This window comes from Doryrhamphus excisus, linkage group LG3, assembly GCF_037039965.1.
Source record: "Doryrhamphus excisus strain RoL-2023G ecotype Guam linkage group LG3, RoL_Dexc_Guam_v1.1, whole genome shotgun sequence".
NCBI lineage: Eukaryota > Metazoa > Chordata > Actinopteri > Syngnathiformes > Syngnathidae > Doryrhamphus > Doryrhamphus excisus.
Window position 1 is genome coordinate 4781521 of NC_136359.1, and position 21956 is coordinate 4803476.

The 21956-nt window shown below is 37.4% G+C and overlaps 1 protein-coding gene across 3 annotated transcripts in view; it reads right to left on the minus strand.

Annotated features, from left to right (window-relative positions):
- LOC131127950 (netrin receptor UNC5C) overlaps positions 1-21956 on the minus strand; it is a 253722-nt gene that overhangs the window by 123291 nt on the left and 108475 nt on the right. For all 3 annotated transcript variants that reach the window (XM_058070370.2, XM_058070371.2, XM_058070372.2), the window contains exon 2: positions 429-665. In XM_058070370.2, the coding sequence (XP_057926353.2) occupies positions 429-665 (237 nt within the window). The remainder of the gene's footprint in view (positions 1-428; positions 666-21956) is intronic.

The following is a 21956-nucleotide window of genomic DNA, read 5'->3' on the forward strand; positions in this document are numbered from 1 at the left end:
ATACAAATAAAAAATCTAAAAAAAATATTTAAAAAAAGTACAACTATATTATGGGAATAAAGTCCAAATATTATGAAAATAAAGTCACAATATAATATTACGACATATGAAAATTATGCAAGAAAAAAGTTGATTATTTGAAAAATGTAAAAAAAACAACAACAAAAGAGCAAAGAGTGAAGTTGATACTAATAATATAGTACTTTTTTTACCTATGTCACAAAGCTGAGAAGTAATATTTTTTTCTATTTTTAATGTTTTATCATGCTTTAAAAAACATCAAATTGGCCCTTGCATCCTTTCATTTTTATATTTGGCCCTCGGTGGAGGTCACAGTCTGGACACCCCGGTCTAATGTCTTCCAAAGCATCCTGACCACAACTCATTGAGTTTGCCACAACTATCAATCTGTATCTGACATTTCTTACCCGAGTTCTCGTCTACGCGTTCCTCCACAGTGTGGTCCTTCTGGTGAACCCACTCACTGTTACACTTGAAGTAAATCTGAGTGGCGGGAGTGGCTTTGCAGTAGAGGTTGACGGGCTTGTTCTTGACGATGTAGCCTTCCTCGGGCTCAAACAGGAAGTGCGGCAAGGGCTCCGGTGGATCTGACGGAAAGGTTTCGGGAAGCTCGCTCAGGCTGAGGAAGTCGTCGTCGTCTCGCACTGTGGAGGGGAAAAACAAAAAGATGAGAATGCTTGCAAAAGTTTGCTATGTCACCGTGATCGAGTCTTCTCATGCAAGCGAACAACGGCAATTGAAGAGAAACGATGAGGATTCTGCGGCTGAACATAATCTAATTATTACACTTTTATTGCAAATGCGGATCCAAAATCTGAGAAGAACAACATCAAGCTAGCAGGAGGGGTTAAAATTATAAAAAAACAACAATAAAATGACTTCAATCAAAATATAAAAAGAATAAAAGTTGTTTAAACAACAAATTTTAAACATGAATAAAAAAATAATAATGCAAAAAATACAAATAAAAATTACTTAAATAACAAGGTACAAAAATCATAAAAAATAGCAATAAATGTAACATAAAAGTGTAACAAAAATTTAATAACAGTGCAAAAAAATACGAATAAAAATACTTAAATAACAAGGTACAAAAATCATAAAAAAAGCAATACAAATGTAAAATAAAAGTGTAAAAAAAATCAATAACACTGCAAAAAATACAAGTAAAAATTACTTAAATAATAAGGTACAAAGTCATTAAAAATAGCAATACAAATGTAAATTTAAAGTGTAGAAAAATTCAATAACAGTGCAAAAAAATACAAATAAAAAATACTTAAATAACAAGGTACAAAAATCATATAAAAATAGCAATACAAATGTAAAATAAAAGTGTAAAAAAAAATTCAATAACAGTGCAAAAAAATACAAATAAAAAATACTTAAATACCAAGGTACAAAAATCATATAAAAATAGCAATACAAATGTAAAATTAAAGTGTAAAAAAATACAAATAAAAAATACTTAAGGTACAAAAATCCTAAAAAATAATCATACAAATGTAAAATAAAAATCAATAACAGTGAAATAAAAATTACTAAAATAATAGGGTACCAAAATCATAAAAATAGCAATACAAATGTAAAATAAAAGTGTAAAAAAATTCAATAACAGTGCAAAAAAATACAAATAAAAATTACTTAAATAACAAGGTACAGAAATCAGAAATAATAGCAATACAAAAGTAAAATAAAAGTGTAAAAAATGTCAATAACAGTGCAAAAAAATACGAATAAAAATTACTTAAATAACAAGGTACAAAAATCATAAAAAAACAGCGATACAAATGTAAAATAAAAGTCCAAAAAAATTCAATAACACTGCAAAAAAATACAAATAAAAATTACTTAAATAACGAGGTACAAAAATCATAAAAAAATAGCAATACAAATAAAAATAAAATAAATGTGTAAAAAAATAATGACCACTGGAAAATGTTAAATGGAAAATTAATTTTTATGGTATTATATTATCATTCCACCAGTCATCCAGTTTCCATAGCCTTTCTGTACAAAAAACACATACCTTCAGCTATTATTGCGCACACACACACACACACACACACACACACAGAGTGTCTTTGGTGTGTGTCCTTATCTCGGCCAATGGTGGTGGCATGCAACGGGCTGGCAGCTATAAACACAGCTTAGGTAAACCAACAGGACAAAAATAACCAAAAGTGAGTAGGCTGCCTCCACTTTGATGTCACCAGGCTGACACTCGCTCTGCCTGTTCTCTAATTACTTCTCTGAGAGGACGGGGAAAATGGCGAGGTGTTTTTCGCAGCATAATTTCATTATCTGCAGAGAACTGCTCTCCCACTCTTTCGCGTTTGGTGTCACATCGGAGCGTTTCTTCGCTACCGTTGCTTATCCCACTCGCTTGCTTTTCACTTTGCCCTTATGTATGCTGCCACCCTCATCTGTCATTCAGCGCTGGGAGGCTCATTGCTCTGGAGTGACAGCTATAAATTATTGATCGCTAAAGGAAACATGATAGCCCCAGAAAGAGCCGGGTGGAATAGGGAACAGGCGGAGGAATTGATGCAAAATTCCCTTTGTCTTTCAATCGCTTTCTGCACCATTTTCCCCTTCCTCCCCACAACCGTCAATCCTCCACTTGTTTCTCTCCTCTCCCCTATTTCCCCATCCCCTGACAGAGTGAATTACAGACACTCACAGCCCAGCTCATAAACGTCTTGCCTGAATGCTGTCATCAATAATGAATGGCTGTAACCCAACAATATCCAGGTTCGATTTATTGCACCTAGTAAATATTGCAGCGGGGCACAAAACCCCCCATTTATCCCCAAGCTCGTGGCGCTTCGCTTCAAAACACCTGCAGGAACACCAGCCATAAATACCAAGAACATCCATTGAGAATGACTTCATCAGTGGCGGGCGGTCATCTTGGAGTGTAACTGACAATGGTTGTCATAACGCATGTACTGCAAAGTGAATACTGTCTGCTGCATCACAAAGCTACTGCTAGCTAAAAGTTAGTCTATGTGACAGGGCAGCTCTGCTGTTTCTAAGGACCTGCTGCTAAAACACATCACAGATCCTCTATATGACAAGAACCCCTGCTGTTTTAATGAGCTACTGCAAAAATCAGAAATCCTATATAGATCTGTATATATGTGCTATTAAAGGACCTGCTCCAAATAAGTCATTTAATGATTCAATACATCACAGAATTCAGAACACAGAAAACACAAATCAAATGTCCTTGATATGACAGGGACACATTTTCCACATACATTTGCACAAGAAATTCATTTCTAGGTCATCATAAGCCAAAGTCGTCTACAGTGTATGGGTGTGGATTCAGCATATGTCGACCATGTAATGTACATGAAAAAAAGCAAATGGCCGGAGGAAGCATCCATACCGTGAAAGGCACCGCAAAGCCTAACATGGCCAAATAGGGAATCCAAGGACTCAAGGACAAGCAATGACACCTCAATGACAAGCATCACCTCTCAATGACAAGCATCACTGCTCATTGACAAGCATCACCCCTCAATGACAAGCATTATCTCTCAATGACAAGCATCAACCCTCAATGACAAGCAATGACACCTCAATGACAAGCATCACCCCTCAATGACAAGCATCACCCCTCAATGACAAGTATCACCGCTCATTGACAAGAATCACCCCTCAATGACAAGCATCACCCCTCAATGACAAGCATCACCCCTCAATGACAAGTATCACTGCTCATTCACAAGAATCACCCCTCAATGACAGGCATCACCCCTCAATGACAGGCATCACCCCTCAATGACAAGCATCACCCCTCAATGACAAGCATCAACCCTCAATGTCGAGCAATGACACCTCAATGACAAGCAATGACACCTCAATGACAAGCATCACCCCTCAATGACAAGCACCACCCCTCAATGACAAGTATCACTGCTCATTGACAAGAATCCCCCCTCAATGACAGGCATCACCCCTCAATGACAAGCATCAACCCTCAATGACGAGCAATGACACCTCAATGATGAGCAATGACACCTCAATGACAAGCATCACCCCTCAATGACAAGCATTACCCCTCAATGACAAGCATCACCCCTCAATGATAAACAACGTCTCTCCAGTAGATATCTGCAGCTGTGTGTCAGAGCAATATGTTCAGCATATGTCGACCATGTAATGTACATGAAAAGAAGCAAATGGCCGGAGGAAGCATCCATACCGTGAAAGGCACTGCAAAGCCCAACATGGCCAAATATGGTAAAAAAAAAAAAGCCGCTCTGGCATGTCTTGTATGTTGAACGTTTCACACGGTGAGGACCTTATGCTCCTGCTAAGTGGTCTGAGATGTGTATCGGCGCAGGAGCCGTGCAAGACATGAGATCATTCCTCTTAAAGTCTTATCGGGCCAGCTGCAAAAACATAAACACAAACATACGAGAGAGATACTAAAAGGCACACTCGCCTTAAATAGTCATGCATGGTGACCACTATAGACAACACGCATATTATTGCAGACGCACGACTTGTGCCAAATTATTAGTCACACAGTCACATACATAACACACAATCATGGTGTGATGGATGGTAGAATTGCTATTGTTTTGGTTGCAGAGTTGTATCACCATTGCGTCAATTACGAGGAAAATGCAAAAGAAGCAGACACGTTTTAATAAAACCTGCAGATGAATAAACATTTGAGTTATTTAACACCAATGTAATATCCATCTGCTTTAATACATTCCTCCTTTCCCTCATTATTATCTGACATTAGCACTCTTTGGGAAAAAATAAAAAAATAAATAAAACTGTAGTTCTTCATTTTCCACTGTGGATTTTCACTCTCTTTACTCATCTCGTATTCAAATATTCATGCTTTGATAGTTATAAAAGTACATGTAGGTTTTTGTTTACCTGCTTCTGGCCCGAGGCGCTACCTTGAATCCGCTGAGAGTCGGCAAACGTATGCAAAATATGATCAAATATCATCATTAGTGCAATTTACAATACTAATGTGTCTTTAATGGCTTTCTTATCTTAATAGGCACCCGTTCAAGAGTTTGTTTTTTTTTCCCCATCTGTTATTGAACTCTTGTTTGGGCCTTTTAAGCCTCTTTTACTTGACATGTTTTTGTTTGTTTTTTTTTTTCGATGTGTGTTTCACACACAATAACAAATTACATTCACAGCATGCAATCAGTCTGCAATGTCAGGAGCATTCACAAGCACTAATGAAATCAATAGTAGGAAAACTATTACTTCCAGGAGCGCCCCCCCCCCCCCCCCCCCACTCTCTCCTTTTACTTTTGTTCTTTCATCCAAGTGTTCCATGTTTGTACTTGGTAGAGGTATTTATACATAACCATCACTTTAATTGATGCCTCTTTTTTCCCTTTAGGAAAAAAATCTCTGGTTAGAACTGTAATTACCTCATGAATCATTAATTCATTAATTAATTCATCATTAATTAAGATTAATTCATGAATCATACTGTTCGTAGTAGACGCAGAGTCCAACACTGGTGTCAGTAATGTTCCTGTAATGTCTGATTATGTCTAATTGTGACTATAGGGGTGTTATTTCATGTTCAGAGGGCTCTAATGTTAAAAACTGCATTTAAAAGATCATAAAACTCAAACTAAGTGGAACTTTGTGATGTGTAAATAAGGAATACTTGCAGAAATTGACTTTAAATCAGGCTAATCTTTTAATCCTACTTATGTCATGTCTGAAAATATTTTTTTGGGACTGAAGCAAAAAAAAAAAAAATATCTGGTTGGAACTGTAATTACCTCAATCATTCCAATTTCTCACCTTCACCCTATTTTTTTAAAAATAGATTAATTCATGAATCATACTGTTCGTAGTAGACGCAGAGTCCAACACTGGTGTCAGTAATGTTCCTGTAATGTCTGATTATGTCTAATTGTGACTATAGGGGTGTTATTTCATGTTCAGAGGGCTCTAATGTTAAAAACTTCATTTAAAAGATCATAAAACTCAAACTAAGTGGAACTTTGTGATGTGTAAATAAGGAATATTTGCAGAAATTGACTTTAAATCAGGCTAATCTTTTAACCCTGCTTATGTCATATCTGAAAATATTTTTTTTGGACTGAAACAAAAAAAAAAACTCAAACCTCTGCCAGGGTACAGATGATTTTTTGTTGGTTTTCAATGGAGTCTAATAGCAACTTATATTTCGCAAACCTGGGTGTCCAACCGTAACGGTCAGATGACGTAAAAAAAGCCAGAGAAGATAGAATACGGCACATTAGGCACCCCATTCTCGTCATAGTCAATTAGGCATCTGCTATGCTTTGAGGGCTTCTTCCAAAGCAATTAATACGAGCGGGATGTAAAGCGGAGCACCGTCATGGCAGACAGTGACAGCTGCCTGGTGTCTCCATGCAGCCCTCATTGACCGTGACACAGACTGGCCTAAGTGTACTGGATTTATTATAGCGCTCGTCTGCAGAGATACTGGGGAGGGGGGGGTTGTTGCGTCAGTCGGAACCACACAGCTGGACCGGGTTAAGGAAGAAAAGAAGAGATGGACTATTATGGGATGGCTTCGTGATGAAGACACATAGCACCGTATATCGTTTGTCACTCTCGCTGGAGAGACCACCGTTGACTTGATTTGTACGTTGACTTCCTGTCATAACTCTTCACTTCTTGGCTAGTATTCACTGTTTCATCTGTGCAGGAGGTTAGAATGGAAATAATAATAGCAACAATCCATCTTATAAACTTACTTTAACTGGATTGGCCATTTTTAAGCAGTGGTTGAATGTTCTTAACTGTCATACAAGTGTAAAAAGAACACTTGCAGGGGGTGCTGGAGCCTATCCCAGCTGTCTTCGGGCAAAAGGCGGGGTACTCATTACACTCATGGTTGTTTTGAAGTACAGGAAGGCTTTGCTACACGTCTTAAAATAAAGCCTGGTACTGTGCCAGCTATATGAGTAAGCTACTAATTTTTAAAAATAAAAAAATACAGAATATTCTGCAAAATCTAAAGTTTTCCGCGCAGGTTATTGTGTGTAACTGCTCTATGGGAGACCACCCCTCAATAGAAAGGGTAAAAAAAATAGGCATAATAGATCCCCTTTATAAAAGAATTTAAAACCAGAGTGAGGAAAAAGGACAAAGGTGCCAAAAACTTACCACTTCCACACGGAAGAGGAGGATAACATTTTTTTTCACTCAATCTCAGCATTACTCACCATTACTGATGCCTAGTGAACAGAATACTATATATAACTTGCCTGGCTAATAATAGACTATAGTCAGACACAAAAAAGCTATCATTTATTAATTATTATTAATTCATCAATTTCTGAAAAAAAAATAATGTGGGAGGGATATTCAAACCCCAATAGGTACACCTTGGACTGGTGGCCAGCCAATCACAGGGCACATATAAACAAACAACCATTCACACTCACATTCATACCTATGGACAATTTGGAGTGGCCAATTAACCGAGCATGTTTTTGGAATGTGGGAGGAAACCGGAGAGGGTGGGATTGAACCCTGTGAGGCCTGCGCGCTAACCACTCGTCCGCCGTGCAGCCCATTTGTAAAATAAATTATTTAAAATATAAATGATTAATATTTATATTAATATTATTATAAAATATAAATTATTTAAAATTATTATTTATTATTTTCATGAAAAACAACAATTTTCTGTGTTGTTTATGGCATATTTGTTTAGATAGTATTTTGGCTAAATACTGTATATGGCAGAATTTGCATCAAAGTGAAATTTACGCTTGAAATATATGTTTTCACAAAAAGTTGTTTATCTACTTTTTTTGGTTATGAACTGATCTTTTGCTGAATTTTTTTTTTTTTTTTTTCTGGTGAAAGACGAGAGTCTAATCTTTCTTTGGTATGTTCCATGTTCATGTGACCCCAGAAAAATCAGTCAAAGTCCTCTAAAATGGCCGGTAGTGTCTGGAGTTAATTGGTATACAAGTGTAAAAATAAGTTAACAGTTGGAAAACCTAAAAAAAAACTCAATTAGGTTCTTCTTATTGAATGAATGATTCTTATTTCTTATATTCTGACAACTGTCTTTAAGGTAATTTGATTGGACAGCCTTCTTCAGAAGTTGGCCAAATCAGAGCCAAAATCATCAAGACCGAAAGCAACACAGACAACGATCAGGGATTGAGATAAGAAAGCGGGTCGAAAACACCATAAATCAAGATGTGGGAGCACATAAAATGTCCACTCAACCTTAAAATATAAGAAACTGAACATTCACTCGTCAGCATTGTTACAAGTTTCAGAAAGATAACAAAAAGCCAAAGAAAAAGCAAAAACTGAGATCCTGCAAGTCATAAAATTGTTGGAACTTTGAAAGTTTGGTTCGACTCAGAGGCGTAAATTTCCTCAACGTTTGGAGTGAATTCCAAACGAAACCTACTTTAAAGGTTCCACAGGCATGGAGACAAGTGCACCATTTGAATATAAACGGCCTGACTCATACATACATGCATATTTCACTTATTGCCTAATTATAATTCCAAAGGCTGCTTTGCCTCCAAGTTATCAGGTTAGAGCAGCGTCAAAGTGCATATTAGTTTTTAAAGCTCTATGTGTGTGTGTGTGTGTGTGTGTCTGGCGGGGAATATATGCATTTTTAAACAGACATACAGTAAGTCTATTAAATGGCATATGTTTATAAATGTATGCATATTATGCATTCACGCAGATGCATGCCGGACCATCCGGGATGTGCACATCATGTTCTTTATTTGCGTGAATGCATATAAAGTGTATGTGATGGTTTTTTTTTTTTAGTATTCCAGAGTAGTCTCACCCTTTCTGAGAAGTCAGAGAAGGCTTTGCTAACACTTCCGTGTGTGTGTGTGTGTGTGTGTGTGTGTGAGAACGGCTGTCAGTTTGACAAAATAATTGGAGTCATCCCAGTAGTCTTTTTAAATGTGATTGAACTGATCAAATGAGGCAAATTCTGCCCGGAGAATACGAGATTTAGAATTTGGGGAACAGAACGTGGGAATGTGGTGTGTAAGTCTGGATTGGTAGAGACACATATGTAGTAGTGAAACACAATCATGGCAAAGGCGTTTAACGTGAAGGGGGGGGGGGGGGGGCATTTTTAGCTGTCAAGTGTAAAAAGAAGTTAACCGCTGTTACACGTTAGCTTTGGCCAAAAGATCATTCAACAGTCTTACCGCTAGTAATGAAGCGCTGATTCAATGATGAGCACTGCAAATCACAATTTTTAAAACATTCTTTGTCACACAAGTGTAAAAAGAAGTTAACCCCTGTAAAAAGAATGCAAATCTGAATGTAAAAAGAGTCCTGACTCTAATGTCGAAGGTGCATTGCATTGCAGAAGAAGAATGGAATAGGTAGGGATGCTCCAATCCATCGGCCACCGATCAGTATTGTCCGATTTCCGTGGCAAAGTACCCGATCAATGCATATACGATCAATGCTAAGTAGCTTCAACTTAATATAGCATTTGAATAACAAACATTTAACAGAGTACGGTTAGTTTTCCAGGCTCACAGTGCAGCATCAGTACCTGAACAATAATTTAATTCATAGGACAAGATGAGCAGAAAAATCAGGAGGTGATTCCTCAATATAGGGTTTCATCCTACACACATTAAACTCATCACACAGCAACTTAACACTCACATATTATACCTCCAAAATATAGAAACATGTATTGATACGAGTTTAGTATGAAAACCTTTGTATTGGAGGGCATAGAAATTGGCACTGCAATGCCAGTTCTGTCCACCTGAGGTAGCCAGAGGACACAGAGGGAAGCTGACATCATTGCAGCACCCTAATTAATGCAAACGTTCATTTTAATTTCATGGGGTCATCTTTTTATATTTCTAAATACGCCCTTTGAGTGTTAAGTTGCTGTGTGATGAATTTACTGTTTTTTGAAAGATGACGCAATGAGTCAGTGAGTTACGTTGTTGCACTGGTGTACATAATGAACTCCTGTTATTTTTCAATGGGTTGACAAGCTTGTTGTGAGCGAACGGATAGCTCGTGATTGGCTTCTGCCAACAACATAACTCATCACACAGCAACTTAACACTCAAATATTACACCTCAGAAATACATAAACATGTATTGATACGAGTTTAGTATGAAAACCTTTTTATTGGAGGAGCACTGAAGGCATAGAAATTGGCACCGCAATGCCAGTTCTGTCCACCTGAGGTAGCCAGAGGACACAGAGCGCAGAGGGAAGCTGACGTCATTGCAGCACCCTAATTAATGCAAACGTTCATTTTAATTTCATAGTGGGTCATCTTTCTATATTTGTTAAATATGCCCTTTGAGTGTTAAGTTGCTGTGTGATGAATTTACTGTTCTTTGAACGATGACGCAGTGAGTCAGTGAGTTACGTTGTTGCACTGGTGTACATAATGACCTCCTGTTATTTCCAATGGGTTGACAAGCTGGTTAAGAGCGAACGAAACATTCATTTTAATTTCATAGTGGGTCATCTTTCTATAGTATTTGTTAAATACGCCCTTTGAGTGTTAAGTTGCTGTGTGATGAATTTACTGTTCTTTGAAAGATGATGCAGTGAGTCAGTGAATTACGTTGTTGCACTGCTGTACATAATGACCTCCTGTTATTTTCAATGGGTTGACAAGCTTGTGTGAGCGAACGGATAGCTCGTGATTGGCTTCTGCCAACAACATAACTCATCACACAGCAACTTAACACTCAAATATTATACCATATATTATTATATCATGTATTGATACGAGTTTAGTATGAAAACCTTTGTATTGGAGAGCATAGAAATTGGCACTGCAATGCCAGTTCTGTCCACTTAAGGTAGCCAGAGGACACAGAGCGCAGAGGGAAGCTGACGTCATTGCAGCACCCTAATTAATGCAAACGTTCATTTTAATTTCATAGTGGGTCATCTTTCTAGTGTATTTGTAAATATGTCCTTTGAGTGTTAAGTTGCTGTGTGATGAATTTACTGTTCTTTGAAAGATGACGCAGTGCGTTATGTTGTTGCACAAGCTTGTTGTGAGCGAACGGATAGCTCATGAAAGGGCTATCGTTTCCTCTTTCCTCATTGACTCGAAAGCAGCACAGTATTTTAACAATTAGTAGTAGTTCTGAAGTACGTTTAAGAAAAATGTACAAAATTTATGGTGCACATCAAAATTTATGGTGCATATTTTTTGGCGGGCCCTGGAATTGGTGCTCTAGACCAATAACACTCATCGATAAATTGAAAGACTTACACTTAATCCATGTGATCGGTAACAGTATCGACCGATTGTACTCAACGATGATCGGAATCAGCAGCATAAAATCCTGAGTAGAGCATCCCTCGTCTAATGTGATTTCATACAAGCGTAAAAGTAAGTTAACCCCACTTAATACTAAGGTCCAAATACCATTACATTACAACATAACTTGATATTCTTGTCGAGCAGAGCAAACAATTCCATTGATTTAGCAGCAGAAGGTGATGAGAAAGTACAATATTGTTCCAATATGCGGCTGTCACACTCAGTTAATGAAGTGGTGCACATTACCGATCATTTCAAATGATACTCAATGAATATTTCATATTAATGTTTTACATTTGCTGCAGAGCTCCACTTTTTAAACAGCGCCATTAAAATTTTCCAAAATTTGCCTGTAGTTTTTTTTTTTTTTAAACCATTATCTTGACAACCTTGTGTTCGTATAACCATAAGCTCTTTTTGCCGTACGACTCGTCTGGGATTATGTTGCTTTGTCGTACGCATGGACTGTATATGTCACACATTTAAACAATTTAGACATTTCTCAGGCACACTTTTAAGGAGGACGTGTACATCCAAGGAGCAGCTGACACGTGGGTGTTTGCAGGTAGGCAGTGTGAGAGCGCTCACTTTGCTTTTTTTTTTTTTTTTTTTTTTTTTTTTTCCATGGCTGTCTCCAAGTGTTATATGAACATGCACACAAATTTTAGGATGCACAGAAGAATAGAAAGAACGGGGACAAAAAAAGTCATATTTATCCTTAAGAGTATTGTGTCCAACTTTAAAAATACCGTCTGTAATGTCTTCCAAGAGCGGTGCTTCTCAAATGGTGAGGCGTCTGGAGAGGACTACACTTAAAATGCCAGTGTAACGGCCTTACTAGGTCTCGGAAGGACAAAAAAAAAAAGAAACAAAAGTTGTTTTTCTATCCACTTTTGCACCCCTCATCGATGCCAAGCATGTTGTGTGGCAAAGAGAGGAAGTACTCTTTAATGATGACAATGTATCACATGTTTTTCTAACAATATTTATGTACGATACCAACTGAAGGACACCTAAGTAACCGAGAGGGCGAAGGAGTGATTAAAGACATGTGAAATACAAAAAGCATTATGATTACAAAAATGAAAAACACATACCTGAAGGCCAAAACACGACGTGGCCTAGTGCAACACAAATCCAGCCAAATGTGCAAATGAAAAGAGGCCCTTTTAACCAAACCAAAACAAAGGTCAAAAGTACATAAAACTACCTGACATCAAAAACATATTGATATACAAGCAATATACATTGATTGACATAACATAGTTGACCGACTCTTCAACACATTATGTTTGCAGCTCTTTCACTCAACTTACCCTCATCGATGCCAAACACATTGTGTGGCAAAGAGAGGAAGTACTACCGAAGCTGAGGGAAACTACGGAAGCCCGGAGGGAACAAAAATGCCAGTATGAAATAAGGCATAATACAAGGAAAGCACTAAAATTGACAAAATAGTATAAGAAAAATAAATAAATAAATATATGATAATATTCATTCATTCATTAATTTTCTACCGCTTTTCCTCACGGACTGGTGGCCAGCCAATCACAGGGCACATATAGACAAACGACCATTCACACTCACATTCATAGCTATGGACAATTTGGAGTCGCCAATTAACCTAGCATGTTTTTGGAATGTGGGAGGAAACCGGAGTACCCGGAGAAAACCCACGCATGCACGGGGAGAACATGCAAACTCCACACAGAGATGGCCGAGGGTGGAATTGAACCCTGGTCTCCTCGCTGTGAGGTCTGCGCGCTAAATAATCTAAATAATCTAAATGACATAAATGATATAAATGATATAAATAATATAAATAATATAAATAATATAAATAATATAAATAATATAAATAATATAAATAATATAAATAATAATAATAATTTAATAATAGAAATATAATCATATAAATAATTAATAACTCAGATAAAATTCAAATAACAATTTTAATATAATAATATAATATAATAATAATTTAATAATATAAATAAATAATAACTCACAGATAAAACTCACATAACAATTTAAATATAATAATATAATATTTAATATTATAATAATTTAATAATATAAATAAATAATAACTCGCATAACAAATTCGCATAACAATTTAAATATAATATTATAATAATATACTATAATATACTAATATAATAATATACTATATAATATAATAATAATAATTTAATAATATAAATAACTAATAACTCACAGATAAAATTCACATAACAATTACTAAATGACATTTAGACATATTAATAAAGTGTATTTTTAACTCTGTTAAAAGCAACTCACAAAGTGGTTGGTACTGATAAATTCAGTTAATGCCTCTAATCAATTAATCGCAGGAAAAAAAAAATTAATTCGCACAAGGTCAAAAAAACATTGTAATGAACAGCTCCCGTTATTTTTTTTGCAATACATCCACAAGATGGCTGCACGAGTGGTGAGCATCCTGCAACTCTATCTATCTCTGTGTGCGCTTTAAAATGTCGGTGGAGCGACTCAGAAACTCATGGGTGTTACACGTATTGTATTGTTGTTTACAATGAACTCATCAGCGCTATTAATGCAGGCCCCCTTACCGCTATCACAACATTGGTTCTGTTGCTGATGTGTTGTACAATATGCTTATTCATAAATTGCACAACTGTGACCAAGTGTGTGTGAACCAAGGTGGGATCTGTCATCACAGCTTTATTGTAACGTTTCTATGCACAAAAAAACACAGCAAACAAAACTCATAATGATTATTAAAAAAAAAAGCATCTCCAATCAGGCTAAACAAAAGCTCAACCGCAGCAGGCAATCACTGCGTTATTTGCCCCGGTGCAATTTTAACCCAAACGAATGCGGAACACAAAAAGCATGTAATGCGCCGCGGTTCGCAGGCCACCACATTGAAGGTAATTTGCAGAATTATCTAATCAAGTCTTGCCTAAAACGGAATAACAACACCGCAATAATAAAAAAATAAAAAACATTGGAGGCGGAGAAACAACAGACAAGAAAACAAACACATGAAGGAAAAAATAATAATTACAGTTATTTCCAAGGGTTACCTGCTCTGGAACACACACACACACATATATGCAAATGAAGTAGCTCATTGAAATGCATAGTTCCATGTAAGCTTGTGGGGGTACAAACTTGTGTGAGTTGGTGTAATGTTATCTTCCAGATGGATTCTGTCTGCCTTATCCCGGCCTGCAGGGGAAAGCAAGGCTTCGCTTTCATTCATGTTCTACTATCACAGCCCGCCATCCATATTAATGCAGCCAGTCGGCACAGGGCAGTGCGGCGGAATATCAAAACACTGGCCTAATTTTTAAGATGTAGCAGAGTTTTTTTTTTTTTTTTCCTGTATGAGAAACCTCTCACCTGCTCTATCTTTTACTTCTTAAAATTCACATTTTACTGTTTATTATATGATAATGTCACATCTTGTTATGTTGGAAAACTGCCATGAAACCGTGACTCCTCAGTATCGGCAGCACTCATGCAGGCCTGGACCAATGACTATTTCTCAGAGTTATGGCACCGCGTGCACCGACTGATGATGCATAACCGGAGGTTGAGTATCTCGCCCAAGCTAGGATACTTTGACACGGTCCCATGAGGACTGAGACTCAATATAATGTCAAAATATCATGAAAAAAATGATAACATTTTAGTAGCATAAACTTAGAATATTAAAGAAAAAAAATACATTATTTTTTTAAGTATAAGAAACAAAACAACGATGCAATTTTTGAAAAATGAGGTTGTGTAAAAGGTTATAATGTCACCAGAATAAAATCAAAATAAACATTAGTAATGGGAAAAAAGGCATAATTATGTAAAAATCTCAGGAATAAAATCAAAATAAACAATACTAATGGAAAAAAAGTCATAATTATATGAAGATCACAGGAATAAAATCTAAATAAACAATAGTAATGGAAAAAGGTCATAATTATGTAAAGATCACAGGAATAAAGTCAAAATAAACAATACTAATGGAAAAAAGTCACATTTATGTGAAGATCACAGGAATAAAATCAAAATAAACAATACTAATGGAAAAAAGTCATAATTATGTAAATATCACAGGAATAAAATCTAAATAAAAAATACTAATGGGGAAAAAAAGTCATATTTATGTGAAGATCACAGGAATAAAATCAAAATAAACAATACTAATGGAAAAAATTAATAATTATATGAAGATCACAGGAATAAAATCTAAATAAACAATAGTAATTAAAAAAAAGTCATAATTATGTGAAGAAAAAAAACAGCAGAAATCTAAAAAAAAATGCGAATGTAACTTTAGGAAAATAACGTAAAAAAGTTATGTTCTCACGAAAAAAAGTCATAATTTTAAGACGATAAATCCATAATATTAGGAGGAAGAACAATGCCATTTTACTAGCATAGACTTGAGATATTACAGAAATTTCAGAGTTTTGCCACAGCATGTACCGACTGATGATGCATAACCGGAGGTTGAGTATCTCGCCCAAGCTAGGATACTTTGACACGGTCCCATGAGGACTGAGAATCAATATAATGTCAAAATATCATGAAAAAAATGATAACATTTTAGTAGCATAAACTTAGAATATTAAAGAAAAAAAATACATTATTTTTTTAAGTATAAGAAACAAAACAACGATGCAATTTTTGAAAAATGAGGTTGTGTAAAAGGTTATAATGTCACAAGAATAAAATCAAAATAAACATTAGTAATGGAAAAAAAAGTCATAATTATGTAAAGATCACAGGAATAAAATCAAAATAAACAATACTAATGGAAAAAAAAGTAATATTTATGTGAAGATCACAGGAATAAAATCCAAATAAACAATAGTAATGAAAAAAAGTCATAATTATGTGAAGAAAAAAAAACAGCAGAAATCTAAAAAAATGCTAATGTAACTTTATGAAAATAACGTAAAAAAGTTATGTTCTCATGAAAAAAAAGTCATAATTTTAAGACGATAAATCCATAATATTAGGAGGAAGAATAATGTCATTTTACTAGCATAGACTTGAGATATTACAGAAACAGAAAGTTGTAAATTCTGGAAAATTAATATATAAAGTCACAATATTATGAAAAAGAAATGTATAAAGATTCTTTCAGTTGAAATATTGGGGAAAATAAAGAAAAACAGAAGATAAAATTAAGAGATTGATAATTCATAATGCCGCCTACAGAGAACATACTAACTCCTTATTTCTAAAATCAGAAATACTCCAACTTGCTGATATAGTTCATCTTCAAACTGCTAAAATAATACATAAGGCTAAAAATAACCAATTAGCTAAAAATGTCATCCAATACTTCTCTACAAGAGAGGAGAAATATGATCTCAGGGAAGAACTACATTTGAAACACTTGGACTACGTTAAAAAGCCATAGCATTTCAGTATGTGGAATCAAACTATGGAATGGATTGAGTAAGACCCTCAAACAATGCACAACGATGAGCCAATTCAAGAAACAATACAAGCAGTTGATGTTTGCTAAATACAAGGATGAAGAGTCTTGAACCAGTCATGATGTGCTATATATATCACTATATTGACACTTACTATGGTACACATTATGTCATTGGATGCTCATATCACCTAGTACTTCGATACGAGGTACATTATTAAAAAAAAACAAAAAACACCCTTAAACTGTATTATGGAAAGCAGGAAGTGAACAAATGTAACAGTTACTGATTGTAAAAGTACCAGATGGAGGGGTAGGATTTAATAAGCTTTGCTTCTTCCTACTCCTTTTGGACATGTGGAACTGTGAACTGATTATGTGATGCATTCAATTGTAATCTGATGCATGTTCAAATAAAATTAAACCATTACCATTACCAATACTACTAACAGGTATTACTACTAACTAATACCTACAATATATGTATCACAAAGCGGAGCTGCCCCCGCCCCGAATCCTTTCATTCTTCACAATGTGGCGCATGCTGGAAAAAAAGTTTGGACACCCCTGTTCTATAGTGTCACCCCTGAGTAGATTTATGGCAGACTTTTTATGTTTATGGGCGGAACAGCGGTCTAGTGGTTAGCATGCAGACCTCACAGTTAGGAGACCAGGGTTCAATCCCACCCTCGGCTATTTCTGTGTGGAGTTTGCATGTTCTCCCCGTGCATGCGTGGCTTTTCTCCGGGTACTCCGGTTTCCTCCCACATTCCAAAAACATGCTAGGTTAATTAGCGACTCCAAATTGTCCATAGGTATGAATGTGAGTGTGAATGGTTGTTTGTCTATATGTGCCCTGTGATTGGCTGGCCACCAGTCCAGGGTGTACCCCGCCTCTCGCCCGAAGACAGCTGGGATAGGCTCCAGCACCCCCCGCGACTCTCGTGAGGAAAAGCGGTAGAAAACTCATGCTAGTTTCCGTACCCTTGCCTTCCTTTGTTTGCCTCCCATTCTTCTGGCTCAAGCTTTAAAGCTTTTCTAACTTTTTAAGTTGAGTTTTTTTTTAGTAAAGACAGAGCTGCTCTCAAGTGAGTCTCTCCAGGGTCTCTGAGCTTTTGTTTGTGAATGAATGAGCCAGGATTCTTTCCAAGATTTCAATTCTTGCAGGTTTCCGTCTTCCTGTCATGTGCCTGCGAAGCACTGTTTGTTTGACTTCCGTGTTGCTTCCCTTTAGAGCAGGGGTCTCAAACTCAATTTACCTGGGGGCCACTGGAGCTAGGGTCTGGGCAAGGCTGGGCCGCATCAGGTTTTCAAAAAAAAAACAAAAACGCATTTATTAAAATCAAAAAACTTTTTCAGTGCTTTGGTTCCGATTTTCTACAATAAAAGCTCTGATAAAACATTCCACTGTTCTCAAATATCTTAATTTTTATTTTTCTGCACAAAATAAGATGAAAAATAAATAAACAAATCAAGAATAAAGAATCAATCAGTAATAAATAAATATAATAATAATAATAAAACGGCAAATAATAAAAACTTAAGAAACCACATATAGTTGGTGGGTAGACAAATTATTTTTTTCAAATTAAAATGAACAAAGCATTATTAGAGCCCTGTAGACATGACAAAACACGACTATAGTCACATTTATACTTTTTTTTATTTACAACATATTGCGCAACTGCAGGGTCTTGAGACACATGCTAACTCGCAAACTAGAGAGCTAGCGACCTAAACGGTAGCCTTCAAGTTATTTCCTTTAAACTTAAATAGCCAAAAACTTACCACTTCCACACGGATAGGGAGGATAACTATTAACAGTTATTTAACCTTTAACATGAACATTAATCAAACGTAATAATTTTTTCTGGGTACATGATACCATACAGCATCCAGCAACCGGTGTCCTGCGGGCCACATTTGGCCCGCGGGCCGCATGTTTGTGACCCCCTGCCTTAATCCTCATCAATAAACAACAAAAGATTTAAGGACATTGGTTTTTGCGCGGGCCACACTAACATTAAACTTTCATATCAAGGCGGGGGCCTCAAAGTAGTGTCCTGTGGGCCACATTTGGCCCGCGGGCCGCATGTTTGAGACCCCTGCTTTAGAGGAATTAAAGACGCAACAGTGGACAAGTTTACAGACTGAGGAGGGGTGGAAAAAAAAAAAAAACAGGTCCGGTCGGCAAACATCAGCACTGCGAGTCTCACAATGGCATCGGTGATAAAGAACAGCTTACAGGCTCATTTCATTTGCACATTCTTCCATATTTTGCCCCCCCCGTTCATGGCTGGAAGATAAAACTGGATTGCGCCCGTCTCCATCTGGCCTCCTTATCCCTCCTCTACACGGCCTCCTTTTTAGCACCTTCCTCGCCTCCGACCACACACTTTTTTTCTTGCCAGCTCCTCGCCAAATTCTCCGTGTCCCCCTGCTGTCGCCAAGCCTCCTCCTCCATCTCTTTCCACATATCTGCCATCTTTCTGCTCTCACCTCCTTTCCCTTTTCCTCGGCTCTCTGGCGCCTCTCCAGTCGCGTTCTTCTCATCTTCTTGAAGACCTCACTTGCGCTCCATCCCTCGGCCTCCTTTTCCCTGCTCTTAGATGACTATAAATAGAGCCTCTAGGGGAGTTTGTAATGGACTTCTGCTTGTGACCTTATTACAAACACATTACTGACCATACTTGTCTCCCCCGCCGCCTCGTCGTCGCCTCTACTTGTGCATGTGCACACACACAAACAGAATACACGGCGGTTCATCTTGTATCTCATTAATGCGACTACCCGCTCTAGAAAAAGCACAACCTTTACATATTTTACTCTTTAATGTCATCGTCGACGCAGCGTTTGCTACTTTTAGCTCATTTCCTTCCAATGGTACAACCCGTGGGATCAATAAGTGTAGTGTATTTTGTTGTTTTTTTGCAGGGTGGGAGGGATTTCTAGGGAATTTTTACGGAGTTGTCCGCGTTAAATCACATCATTAGGGCTGCATTGTTGCAAGCTAATGAGTAAAGCTTAGCCCCCCCCCCCCCCCCATTTGTTCAATTTTTGGGTGGAGTATAGTTTTACTGTCCCCTGCTGATTCAGCCCACCCGTTGTTGTGCTAAAGTAGCAAGGTACTAAGTGGTGGTCGGAGTGACATGATCTGGGGCTGCACGAGTGCCGCTCAGCACTAGGAAGCTGTGGTTCTTTAAGGGAAAACATAGATTCTAAGACTTTTTTTCAGGTCATACTTTTTGGGGGAACCCAACCACCCCTTCAGAAACCACATTAAGGAGGTTTCCGGTACTCAAAATTTGGAGAAGCCGAACTATTACTACTATCCGGCTATCCGAGAGATGATTGGAAGGGAAAACATCCTCCTCAAGGCTCCATTGGACAAAACGTCCACTTCCCCACGACCTCCTTTAGCTATATGACTTGACTGTCCATGACCCCATTGCTGCCGGTCCAAACACGCTCAACAAAAACATCAACTACAGCCGTTGCTTATGTTGACTTTTTTTTTAGGCAAAATAGATCAATAGAAGAGCTCATGTTTGCAGTTTGAAGCTTTAAAAAACGGCCGCAATGTGGCAGGAGGGCATCTGATAAGAGCTGGCATGCATATTTCCCCATGTAAGTAATGGAACGCTCCACAGGAAGCAGGAAGTCAGAAAGCATGGAGATGAGAGTCTCATCTTTCTTTTGGTGTTTTCCATCTTTATCCAGCCCGGGGACGCAATATTCTGTGTGCCAACCAAACATGGGGGTAAGTAGTGTGTCAGTATCGATATAATCGATATACTGTAGTCCCAATATCTGATATCAACATCAAATCAAGATAATTGTGTCTTATGTACAGTCAAGCATGGTAGCTTTGTGGTGTGGGGCTGCATGAGTGCTGCTGGCACCGGGTAGCTCTGGTTCAACAACACTGGTCTCCTCCCTTGGGAGTTTTCCAACATGGTAATGAGCCCAAAATACTACGCAAACCAGGTTTTGCAAGCTTGTGAGTAATGCCTAACGTCCACCCACTCACCCTGCCCACCACTATTTTTTTTTTCCTGCAGTCCACCTTGGGGGAATCATGAAACTGTCAGATCAGGAAGTTGCGAAATGTCACTTTATTCCTTTGGCGCAGTCTCTTGTTTTCTTCTGCTGTCCGCCCGGTCCAGCCATAGTCGGTCCTAATTAAATTTCATCATGGCTCTGGTCGTGACACAAGGGCTACTTTTGGAAAAATGAGCTTTTTTACCCGGAGCTGGTGGGAACTGGAGCGGTGGTTACCAGGCAGATGTCTCTGGAATGGGCAAGTCTGTCTGTTTGAGGGGAGCCTTATTTGATTTTCCGCCTTATTTTGATTCTTTTGTATACTTTTTAAAGAATAAGAGCAGAATAAAGGGAAGCCTTGAATCAGATGAATGAATCAGCCTGGGGGAGGCAAACATACTCCAAGCTCACAAATAAGTGAATCACTCATAAATTCCAAGTGGCACAAAATCATAAAAAATTAAACCTGTTTCTGGCCTTAAAGGAAAACTGCACTATATTTGGAATTTTGGCCATCATCCATAATCCTTATGTGAAATATGCGCACACGTCTCTTTTCTGTGCACGCCAACATTTCAACTATAAAGCCGTCTAAAACTCCAACAACGTTTTAGATACATGCTGTGACCCAACAGGTACATCCATAATAACATGCAATACTCACATACAATAAGTACTCTTACTTATTTACATCCTGTGTTTGTGACCTCCACCATCTTAGTGGCACTTTACTGGTCTTTTGCTAAATTAAATTTTTATTAATAATGATAATAAATGTATCATCACACTCATCATGGTTGTTTTGTACAGGAAGGCTTTGCTACACGTCTTAAAATAAAGCCTGGCGCTGTGTCAGCTATATGAGTAAGCTACAAATGTGGGAGCGGCGAAATTAAAAATGAAAAAATAAAGAATATTCTGCAAAATATAAAGTTTTCTGCGCCGGTTATTGTGTGTAACTGCTCTATGGGAGACCACCCCTCATTACGGGTCAAAAGGGTTGAAAAATTAGGCATAATAGATCCCCTTTATAAAAGAGTTTAAAACCAGAGTGAAGAAGAAGGACAAAGGTGCCAAAAACTTACCACTTCCACACTGAATAGGAGGATAACCTTTTTTTTCCACTCAATCTCAGCATTACT